General features: G+C 42.7%; 1 protein-coding gene across 5 annotated transcripts in view; it reads left to right on the top strand.

Moving 5' to 3' along the window:
* Positions 1-12209, top strand: part of DTNBP1 (dystrobrevin binding protein 1) — a 191520-nt gene that overhangs the window by 26867 nt on the left and 152444 nt on the right. For all 5 annotated transcript variants that reach the window (XM_077810604.1, XM_077810607.1, XM_077810606.1 and 2 more), the window contains exon 4: positions 9028-9088. In XM_077810604.1, the coding sequence (XP_077666730.1) occupies positions 9028-9088 (61 nt within the window). The remainder of the gene's footprint in view (positions 1-9027; positions 9089-12209) is intronic.

The raw sequence follows: 12209 nt of genomic DNA, 5'->3' as shown, positions 1-12209 counted from the left end.
CAAGCCATAACTCAAGGAAAGACACACACACATATTTATACTGCCATTTAAAATTCTCTGCTTGTTTGTCCAATCCTTCCTAGTTACTACCTCCATGCTGTATTTCCATTACTGTCCAATCATAATGAAATTGGTCAAAATCCATTTCACTAAATTAATGAACTTCTGAATAAAATTAATACCAATATCTGAGAAATTAAAATGGAATGATTGCTTTCTTTTTACTTATTAATTGGGGCGTTTATAAAAACTTATGAAAGCGAACCAGCTAAAATGCAGTTCATTTGTTTTTGTTATAGTTATTTTTCTGTCCTGTTTACATTAGGTGGTGCTTGTAAGAATAGGTAGAAAAATGTTGGATGTGATTTTTCAAGTTGATATCTCTTTAATCTAGTTTCTTTGGTCCCCGTTATATAAGTGACCCTTTTTTCATAAGGCGCTCATGCCATCTTTCAAAACTACTTTAAGAAACTTATTAGAAGTTGCTTTACAAATCCCTGTAAAAACTACTTTGCTTTAAAAATAAAAAGCTTTTTGTGAAAGCTTTAAATTAGCCTACAGTGTCTCTTGAGTCTCTTCTCTTCCTCTAGGTCTGAAGTGGTATTCTGAAACCTGGTTCCAGTTAGTGGTAACTGAGTTTGTCATTAAACAGGCCATTAATTTCCTACCCTTTTCCCCAGAATCTGTCTTGGGAGAAGATAGGCTCCATACTTCCTATATGTGTGTGTTTGGGTGGGAGAATACCAAACCCTTCTAGTGTTTTTGTTTTTTTTTTTTTCCCTTGACTAAGCCAGGGGATTTAAAAAGTTCCTCAAACTTTTTGTAACACTGCAGGATAAAAATAGAGGGACTACTATTTCTGTTCAGCATTCAGTTACCGGTAAATTACCTGAATTGCTGCTGCATAAGCATAATCTTGCTTATACAAGTTCACCAAAGAGTAAGACCCTTAGGAAGGTATGTGCAGTACTTGCACAACTGCAATGCCAAAATGAGGATCAGATCCAGATTCCAAATTGAGATTAGTACTGAATAAAATATATGCATAGAACTCCAGCTAGAAAAAGTACAAATCTCCAAATTAGGGAAGTTATGGAAACACACCATTGAAACCACCTTAGCCCTAGCAGAATGACCTTCATTCCTCTTATAGCTTTGGATCTGCATGTTCAGACTTGAGAGGGGACACGTGTGTGTGTGTGTGTGTGTACGTACCTAGTGTGCACTCTAAAGTACCATAAGTTCATTGGTAATGGAGAAACATATCTTGTGTGAGTATGCAGAAGCAATATTCTAAGAACTACAGTTTCTGGTGAGTGGCCTTTATTTAATTTAGGTGCCATTTATATTTTACCACTTTGTAACCTCTGGAGTTTATTACCTCTAACCAATTAATCTGTCTTCCTGCTGGAGGGTCAAGTGGTCTCCATATGAAAGGGTGTTAAAGTATTTTGTTACAGTTTCATAAGGCTTTCCTGTTTTATTCACATAATGTTTCTAGAAGCTTTTTATTGCCTTTTTTTCCCCCTCGCTCATGTATTTTCTTGGAAGCTTTTGCCAAATTCATAAATTGCTAGTGGTCTTTGTTCAACTGTTTTATTTTTCAAAGCTTTGTTTTGATATTGTTTGATGGCTGAGTTTGTGTCTAGTACATGCCAGACACAAAATGTATGTCAACATTGGTCTGCACAGTTTCTGAAATGGGAGTGAAAACGACATTGCATTCATCTGGCCTATGTTTAAGTAGTCCAAGGATATGTCCACACTATGAAATTAGGTCAATATTATAGAAGATGATTTTTGGAAATTGATTTTATACAGTTGATTGCGTATGTCCACACTAAGCGTATTAAGTCAGCAGAGTGCGTCCTCACTGTCGTGACTAGCATAGACTTATGGAGCAGTACACTGTGGGTAGCTATCCCACAGTTCCCACAGTCTCCGCTGCCCATTGGAATTTTGGGTTAAGCTCCCAATGCCTGATGGGGCAAAAACATTGTCGGGGATGGTTTTGGGTACATGTAGTCAGTCGCCTCTCTCTCCGTGAAAGCAACGGCAGACAATCGTTTCGCGCCTTTTTTCCATGCAGACGCCATACCATGACAAGCGTGCAGCCCTCTCAGCCCAGCTCACTGACACTGCTGCTGTTGTGTCCTGGGTGCTGCTGGCAGCAGACGGTGCAGTAGGTCTGCTGGCCATCGTCATCCACTGCTTCTGCTGCAGCTCGCGGGATCCATTCTGGTCCTCCTGGGTGCTGCTAACCGTTGTCATGCACCGCTTCCACTGCAACTCGGCTCTGCTGCTATTGTCTCAATAGTGAATTTCTCAATGTTGTCTGCCATGGGCTCCCGGGTATGTGTGTTCTTCCTCGGGAAATGTGCGCGGTGCTAACTCGTCCTCCACCACTTCTGCTGCAACTCTGCTCTCTTGCTCTCCTGAATCCATCTCACAGGTCCGCTCGTCGTTCTCTGTAAATATCTATTCTCATGGCATCCATCTTTAGCCACTGCTTCTGCTGCAACTCTCCTCTCCTGCAGACGCCATACCATGACAAGCATGGAGCCCGCTCAGATCACTGCGGCAGTTATGAGCATTGTAAACACCTTGCGTATTATCCTGCAATATGTGCAGAACCAGAAACTGCAAAAGCAGGCGAGAAGGCGATGGCAGCGCGGTGACGAGAGTGATGAGGACTTCTCTCAAAGCACGGGCCCTGGCCATTTGGACATCCTGCTGGCAATGGGGCAGGCTCATGCTGTGGAATGCCAATTCTGGGTCCAGGAAACAAGCACAGCCTGGTGGGACCGCATAGTGTTGCAGATCTGGGATGATTTCCAGTGGCTGTGAAACTTTTGCATGCGTAAGGGCACTTTCATGGAACTTTGTGACTTGCTTTCCCCTGCCCTGAAGTGCAAGAATACCAAGATGAGAGCAGCCCTCATAGTTGAGAAGCGAGTGGCGATAGCCCTCTGGAAGCTTGCAATGCCAGACAGCTACCGGTCAGTCGGGAATCAATTTGGAGTGGGCAAATCTACTGTGGGAGCTGCTGTGATCCAAGTAGCCAACGCAATCACTGAGCTGCTGCTGTCAAGGGTAATGACTCTGGGAAATGTGCAGGTCATAGTGGATGGCTTTGTTGCAATGGGATTCCCTAACTGTGGTGGGGCGATAGACGGAACGCAGATCCCTATCTTGGGACCGGGCCACCTTGGCAGCCAGTACGTAAACCACAAGGGGTACTTTTCAATGGTGCTGCAGGCACTGTTGGATCACAAGGGGCGTTTAAATGACCTCAGTGTGGGATGGCCGGGAAAGGTACATGACGCTCGCATCTTCAAGAACTCTGGTCTGTTTGAACAGCTGCAGGAAGGGACTTACTTCCCAGACCAGAAAATAATTGATGGGGAATGTTGAAATGCCTATAGGTATCCTTGGGGACCCAGCCTACCCCTTAATGCCCTGGCTCATGAAGCCATACACTGGCACCCTGGACAGTATAGTTGAACACCCTGGAGCTGTTCAACTATAGGCTGAGCAAGTGCAGAATGGTGGTAGAATGTGCATTTGGACGTTTAAAAGCGCGCTGGCGCAGTTTACTGACTTGGCTAGACCTCAGCAAAACTAATATTCCCATTGTTATTGCTGCTTGCTGTGTGCTCCACAATCTCTGTGAGAGTAAGGGGGAGACGTTTATGGCGGGGTGGGAGGTTGAGGCAAATGGTCTGGCCGCTGATTACATACAGCCAGACACCAGGGCAATTAGAAGAGCACCCCAGGGCACCCTGCGCATCAGAGAAACTTTGAAAATCAGTTTTGTGACTGGCGAATCTACAGTGTGACAGTTCTGTTTTTCTCCTTGATGAAAACCCGCCCCTTGGTTCACTCTACTTCCCTGTAAGCCAACTGCCCTCCCCTCTTCGATCACTGCTTGCAGAGGCAATAAAGTCATTGTTTTGAAATCATGCATTCTTTATTAATTCATCACACAAATAGGGGGATAACTGCCAAGGTAGCCTGGGAGGGGTGGGTGAGGAGGGAAGCACCGGGTGGGGTGGTGGATGAGGGGAGGAGGGAAGGACAAGGCCACACTGCACTTCAGAACTTATTTAATGCCAGCCTTCTGTTGCTTGAGCAGTCCTCTGGGGTGGAGTGGTAGGGTGCCCAGAGGCACCCGCCTGCCGCCTCCCCTCCCCCCCGTATGTTCTTGGGCATCTGGGTGAGGAGGCTATGGAACTTGGGGAGAAGGGTGGGCGGTTACACGGGCTGCAGGGGCTGTCTGTGCTCCTGCAGCTCCACCAGACACTGGAGCATATCAGTTTGATCCCCCAGTAGCCTCAGCATTGCATTCTGCCTCCTCTCATCTTGCTCGTCCCTTGTGTCCTTGCGTTCATTTTCTGCTTTCCTGGACTCTGACATTGTTTGCCTCCAAGCATTCTGCTGAGCTCTTTCAGTGTGGGAGGACTGCATGAGCTGAGAACACTTCATCGCAAGTGTGTTTTTTTTCACCACCTTATCTGCGCTAGCCTCTAGGATGGAGATAATAGAGGGAGAGTTGAAACATTTGCAGCTGTGGGAGGAAAAAAGTGAGTAGTATTTAAAGAGACACATTTTAGAGAACAATGGGTAGACTCTTTCATGGTGAATCAAGCTGTTAACGTTACACAGCACATGTACTTTTGGTACAAGGTCGCATTTTGTTCCTTACATTGAAGGCCTGCTGGTTTGGTGTGAGATCACACATACAGGGCTGGGCAACAGAATTCGGCTTGCAGGCAGCCATGGTAAGCCGCAGTCTTTTGGCTTTTTCAACCTTCATAATGTGTGGAAATGGTTTCAAACAGCAGCACCCTCCTTTCACATACCAAGCACCTGTTGGGTTAGCCATTTAAAAGGAGGGGCTACATTGGCTGTGAATGCATCCCAAGTCTTCAGGACAAATTAATCATTAAACATGCTTGCTTTTATACCATGTATTATAGTTACAAAGGTACACTCACCAGAGGTGCCTTCTCTGGCTTCATGGTCCGAGAGCCTGCTTTGGGAGGGTTGTGAGGGTATTGGCTCCAGGGTCATAAACAGTTCCTTGCTGTTGGGGAGAATGGTTTCTCCTATTGCCTGCTGTGTGCTATCCTTCTCCTCATCCCCAGAATCCTCATGCCTGTTGCGTGAGACTCCCCCCTTGCAGGTGTCCACTGACAGGGGTGGGGTAGTAGTAGGGGCGCTCCCTAGAATTGCATGCAGCTCATCATAGAAGCGGCATGTCTGGGCCTCTGACCGGAGCGGCTGTTTGCCTCTTTGGTTTTTTGGTAGGCTTTCCTGAGCTCCTTAATTTTCACAAGGCAGTGCTGCAGGTCCCTGTTGTAGCCTCTGTCCCATCATGCCCTTGGAGATTTTGGCAAATAAATTGGCATTTTGTCTTTTGGAACGGAGTTCTGATAGAACGGATCCGTCTCCCCATACAGTGATCAGATCCAGTACCTCCTGTTCAGTCCATGCTGGAGCTCTTTTGCGATTCTGGGACTGCATGGTCACCTGTGCTGATGAGCTTGCCACGCTGGCCAAACAGGAAATGAAATTCAAAAGTTCCTGTGTATCTGGCTAGTGCATCTGAGTTGAAAGTGATGTCCAGAGAGGTCACAATGGAGCACTCCGGGATAGCTCCCGTAGGCAGTACCGTCGAATTGCGTCCACACTACCCCAAATTTGTCGTGTGGACACGTGGAGGGTTAAATCGATCTAATGCTGCTAAATTCAACCTAAACTTGTAGTGTAGACCAGGGCCCAGTGTGACAACATTTTCTCTATTGAAATAGAAGTAGTGGCTAGTGTATGAAAAGTGGTTAATCTTTGTACGCTTTCGTTTCTGAATGTATAAGTCTGAAACGGGCATCTTTCAAAAACATTGGTATGTGTCAGGGTGACAATTTCTAATGCTTAGTGCCAAAACCACATTGCAATATATCAGGGGTGGCCAAATTTACTGACCCTCCAAGTTGCACACGACAATCTTCAGAAGTTCGAGAGCTGGGGCTCAGGGCTTCAGCCCTACTGCTGCTGAAGCCTCAAGACCCCCTCTCCCTTCTGGGCAGAAGCCCTTATCCCACCACCCTTATCTGGCAGGCAGAGGTGCTGAGCTCTGGTAGGTGGAGAATGGGAGAATGTGGAAGGCTCTGCGAGCCACATTTTAACTGTAAAAGAGCCACATATGGTTCGTGAGCCACAGTTTGGCCACCCCTGCAATATAGAGTTCTGCTGGATTTCCCTTCTCCAGTAGACTGTGTACAGGCTTCTGGTACTTACCATTTCAAGTTCCTTTGTAATGTAGGTCCTTCTTACTGACCTGCTTTTGTACTTTTTCATGTCCCCTGCTATGCCTCACCAATTATGCTAGTTGTTTTGCCTATATGTTCACTTCTTCCAAAAACACTTTCTTTCTTTCTTCCATGCCAACCTTACGCATAGATTCTTCTGGAACTAGTCGTTCTCCAACCAGGTTTTGAATGGGACCTGATCTAGTAATGGCCTTTGAGATCACCTACTGGATGAGGTTTCCCATGTGAGATAGGCAGGCAAATGCCTCTCTTCCCCCATTCATGCATTGCTCTGGGGCTTAGGCAGGAGTTAGGCATCTGGGTACCTAGAGCGAGGCAGTGGAAGCTTGGAACTTTCTTCCCCTGAAAATTTAGACATTGTGAGTTTAGGCACCTACAGGGGTATGTGGAAGTTTTATGAATCACAGTGGTGCCTAAACCCAGACTGAGGTGCCTAAGTGTGTTTGTGCCTTTGGGCCCTTGTTTCTAGTCACTGTCAGCTCAGTTCACTATTACAAATACTTCCTTTGTTTAATACACTGATTAGTTTTAAATGCAAAATGTGTTAAACTTTTTTCTTAGGTGTCCAGCATATCTAAATTACTTTTGTTAAATCATTAAAAAATGCTGTGTTTATGCATTTTAATTGAATTCTAATCTTCATCGTGTTGCAGCTTGACACAAATCACAAGTGTGTGTATGGAGAGGAAAATTCCAAAGAGTTAATAAGAAATGTGCATAATTCACCACTTACAATAATAAAAAAGTGTAAAAAATTAGGAATCTGAATAAATGAGGTATATTAACAGCTTAAATAAGTGTATAGCTATAGTGTCTCCTCCTGGTTAGCAAAAAGAACCAAATTTAGTGTAAAGGGTATATTTTGCTGCAAATCAACACGGCTTAATGGTTACCAACCAATGAGAATTGACCTCTTGAGTAAATAACTAAAATACAAATCAAGATTTCTTGCTGTGTGATTTAAATCATGATTAAAGTTGGTGATTTAAATCACTTGGATTTAAATCAGAGATGGGCAAACTACGGCCCATGGGCCACATCCGGCCCACGGGACCCTCTTGCCCAGCTCCTGGCCCAGGAGGCTAGCCCCCGGCCCCTCCCCCGGAGCCTCGGCACGACATGCTGGCGGTGTAGTGTATTAAACTGCTCTGCGTAGGAATGTGCTACTGGTAGCAGTTACGGAGAGTAATTTAATAATGTTATTAAGATGTTGAAGTAAAAAGAAAACGGTACAGAGTTTAAGCATAGAAGTTTCTGGTTATTAGGGAATAAGGTACAGATTATCAAGGGGTGCGAAATTCGGTTTAGGAACGGGTGGTGTAAGGAATACCTAATCTGCAATGTCCCCGATTGGGGGTTAAAGTTTAACGGTCAAAGTACAGACATTGAGATATGGAGTTATGTTGTTCATATAATGGCTATGTTCAGGTGTGCAGTATAATGAGTGGATATGATGATGAGGATGGATTTACCCTCATTTGGTGGGATTTAATGTTCAGTGAGTTTATGGTTCCAATTCATATGGTCCAGCTACACCAGTGCAATGCTCTGGGTGGCTGGGCAATGCTCTGGGCGATGCGGCTGTAGCGCTGCCAACCACCGGTGCTCTGTGCTGCGCGGGAAGGGGGCAGGGAGCAGGGGGGTTGGATAGAGGGCAGGGGAGTTCAGGGTGTTGGTCAGGGAACGGGGGTGTGGATGGGGTCGGGGAACGGGGGGGGTTGAATGGGGGCAGGGGTCCCGGGGGGCAGTCGGAAGGAGGGGGGTTGGATGGGGTGGTGGGGGGCACTCAGGGGCAGGGATTCTGGGGGCAGTCAGGGGACAGGCAGTGGGGGGGTTTGGATGGGGCTGGAGTCCCGGGGGGGGGGGGGGGGGTCGGGGCCGGAGAGAAGCAAGGGGAGGAGGATAGGGGGTTGGGGCACAGCCTCCCCTAACCGGCCCTCCATACAATTTCCGAAACCCGATGTGGCCCTCAGGCCAAAAAGTTTGCCTGCCCCATATAAATCAATCCACCCTGGCCTATGCAAACGCATATTGCACTTCCATAATTCATTCTGATGTATTTTACACATACTTGTATATCTTAGATGTATCAGCCCAAAATAACTTCTTATAGTGGGGCCTCAATCCTTTAGGTGCTACTGTAAATAATCAAAATAATAGTTTATATTTGCAGCATCTGGAAGTGCACCTGGCATTGTAATAAACAGTCACTGTATGGATGAAAAGCTTCTTAGATAACTCTGGGGTCAATGGTCTTACTCGGTGTTCCAGTAAAAGTTTACATGGATGTATGTATTCTGAGTGCAGATTCCATAGGCAAATATACTTTTTAAGAAAATAAATATCCTATTCAGAATGCTATTTTTGTTATATGCAATTATAAGATCTTTAATGTTAAGTATTTTATTGCTTTCCTCATGGGACTAGTGTTTTTAGTTGTCTCGTTTTCTGTACAGTTTTGAAGATATTACTTGGCTGTGTTAATTAGCAGGTTAATTAGCAGTTTAGGAAATCCATGGAGCACTAAGCAGCAAATGCAAAGTTTTCAACTGGGACAAATACGCTACTAATGTGAAACTTGCATTTAGAAATACACAGATAAGATGAAACACCAACATTCATAATGTTTGTTTTGAGTTGGGACTGAATTTATGGTAAGCATAACCACCAAAGTTTTAATTTTTATTCTGTTCAGGTATGAAGACACTTGGGCAGCCCTTCACAAAGGAGCTAAGGAATGTGCAAAAGCTGGAGAGGTAAGAAAAAAAATTACATCTGTTAAAATATCTGAAGAGCTGTGAAACTTTTTAAAAAAAATTCTAATCAAATTTGATAAATGATTCAAATTACATTACAGTTGGATAATTGTTAAATTGGACTTGACTGTTTTTACTTGATTAATCCTGTACAGTAGAACCTCAGTTACGAAGACCTCAGGAATGGAGGTTGTTTGTAGCTCTGAACAAAACATTAGGGTGGTTCTTTCAAAAGTTTACAACTGAATATTGACTTAATACAGCTTTGAAACTTTACTATGCAGAAGAAAAATGCTGCTTTCCCTTTCTTTCTAGTAATTTACATTTAACATAGTATTGTGCTGTATTTGCTTTTTTTGGGTCTCTGCTGGTGCCTGATTGTGTGCTTCCAGTTCCAAATGAGGTGTGTGGTTGACTGGTCAGTTTGTAACTCTGGTGTTCGTAACTTTGAGGTTCTGTTGTATTTAGCAGGTGGTAGTTGTTGAAGCAGAATTTCCAAAATTCCTACAAAGTCTGTTGCTTCAGATTTAAAAACTCCTCACTATACCAGATGGGTGACTTAAGGTACATCTTCACTTGTGGCAGCATGTAATGTACAGACACTGCATGCCCAGCTAGCTGGGGTATAATTGCAGTATATACAGTGAGGCGTGCCTTATGAAATAGAGTGCCATACATGCCTGATCCCCCACGATATATACCGTTCACGAGCTCTCGACATTTCTAAGCAGTGCCTCACGCATATACACTGATATTTTTGGCAGTGTAGTGCCCTGTTGTCTTCCTGCTGCCAGAGCCTTTCACTGCAGCGTGTAGCTACACTTGTTGTCCCTGTATTCTACGTGCTGCTGTATGTGTAGACAAAGGTATGTAGCCTTGATAAATCTGTTGCTATTCACTGCTTCTCTTTGAAATCCTAGAAGAAGATGATCTTCCTATCCCTTAACAAAGGGGAAGGTATTTTTGGAGCTTTTCTCCTTGTCACTCATTTTTGGGGGGGAAACAGTTTTCGCCTAGGAATTTATTTAATTAGGCTAAACACTTAATTTAATAAAACAAGCATCTACAAACTTAAATATGAGCTATTATTCTCCAAGCATCATGTATGTGAAATTATAAATATCTTACAATTAGTAAAGACTAAATCAGGCTTGTAACATTATAAGATTAAATTGTTGCAAAATGGTTAAGATCGTTATAAATGTTGATATTTAGAATATAAGACTGGAAGGAACCTCTTTGGTCTTAGAGTCCAATCATCTACTGTCAAAGGTTTACCCCCACTGCTCTGTAAAATTGCTTTGACCATTTTTGAGCTGTCATGCCTGAAGTTTTTCACATTTTTCCACATGACTGTAATATGTGAAGAAAGATTTGTTGCTTTATTGTATTTATTTTCCTTAAGTATAGAGTGCTGGAAGAGTGTTTTATTAATTTAGGTTACATTTCCAGCTTACAACTTCATATTTAAATGATATTTTCCCCTCTAGATAAAACCCTGTATCCAGTACTGAGAATCCTTTTGTAGGAGAAGTATAAAATTAAAGTTAGCTTAAGGTTGGTTAAGGAAATATATATGTGTTGTAAAGAAAAGTCCTGACTAGCAGGTAGAAGGAAGGCCTTGAAAACAATGAACTACAAGGCCAGCAGGAATAAAATAGGGAGGATGTCTGGTTCAAAGAATAATAAGATAAGGGGAAGTTTCTAAAAAGAGAGCCTCTGATCAATAGGGGTGACTGAAGATGGTTTTAAATCAAACAAAGAGAATCTTAACATGAGCCAACACGGCCCTTCCCCAACCCACACACCAGTGTTAAAGCCTTTGTGAACCCAGTTGCAATGGGAAACTGTTGCATGGCAAAAAGGAGGGGAGGAAAGGCCTTGGGAAGAAAGGAGGTTGTAAAGCTTATCTGGATTAAGACTGGAAATAAGGGTGAACTGTTTCAAATTGTTTTTTAGCTGAAGTCAGTAATTGGCAGTGACATCACTTGTTTGGTAACGGTATAAAAAGTAAAGTCTTAAAGGGTTCATTGCTTATATCTGCCTGACCATGTTGGAGCCAATCAATATGGGTTTAAGCACCCTGAGTTTAGCCTGAGTTTGTAAGTATCTTGATCAAGATACTTAAACGTGTTTGCTTACTGTTTGGATGTAGTACGTTGCATATTATTTAGGCTTTTTAGGCATGTTTAGCGTTATTGCATAAGTACCATTTGGCCTCTGAATGTAATAAAGGAACTTATGATTAAATTAGTGTTTGGTGGTTTCCCATATTCATTTCAAATATTAATTCCAACAGTTGTGTTCACAGAGAATTATATTGTTTATATTTTAAAGATGATGTGATAGCAGTTGGATATTATTTTGTGCCCTCTTTTCCTTTACAATGTTTAAAGAGGTCTGAAGGACTTAAAAAAAAAAACAAACAAAACCCCACCACTTTAGAGCTGCATATTTTTTTAACCGTAAAAATGTCTGGAATTTCATGTTTCTTTCCTTGAGGGCTTCTTCAGAGGACCCAGAGATGTGAATTGAGAGCTCTCCGTCCTTAATTGTAAGGGCAGCAGGGCAGATAAAAATTAATGTTTTAAAAAAATAAACAAATATCAGATTTTTAAAGTTTAAATTAAATACAGGTTTATTTTTAAAAAATAAACCTGAAATTTTGACAGTTGTTAAGGCCTAAATTTATAATCTATTTAAATGTAGAGTAAATAAAAATAATACTAAATAGCACGTTTGCTAAGTTTTTAAAGAAAGTTTACTACTGCACTAGGTAAAATCACTGGCTAATCCGAGTTTAAGAGCTAAAACAGCTTTTGATAGCAGTAGCTTGTCTCTACACCTGTAGAAGAATATTCTCCTCCTTTTGGTTTACTCGTCTAGTTCATTCAGAGTTAAGAAACCAGTTGGAGTTGAAAAAGCAGGGAAAATTCCAATCTATATATAAAAACTAGGTGAGGGAGAATGAGATCAACTAGTCCTAAAATTTTGAAGGATGTGGTGACCAGAAACATTCTGTTCAATTCACTTAATATAGATAATTCTCCCTTTGCTTAATAATTCAGTTTTAAAAGCAGAACATGTTTTGATAAACCTTTTCTTATGTATTAAGCACATT

The sequence above is a fragment of the Eretmochelys imbricata genome, chromosome 2 (genome assembly GCF_965152235.1).
Source record: "Eretmochelys imbricata isolate rEreImb1 chromosome 2, rEreImb1.hap1, whole genome shotgun sequence".
NCBI lineage: Eukaryota > Metazoa > Chordata > Testudines > Cheloniidae > Eretmochelys > Eretmochelys imbricata.
Note: the sequence above shows the minus strand (reverse complement) of the source record. Positions and strands in the feature narration are given on the sequence as shown.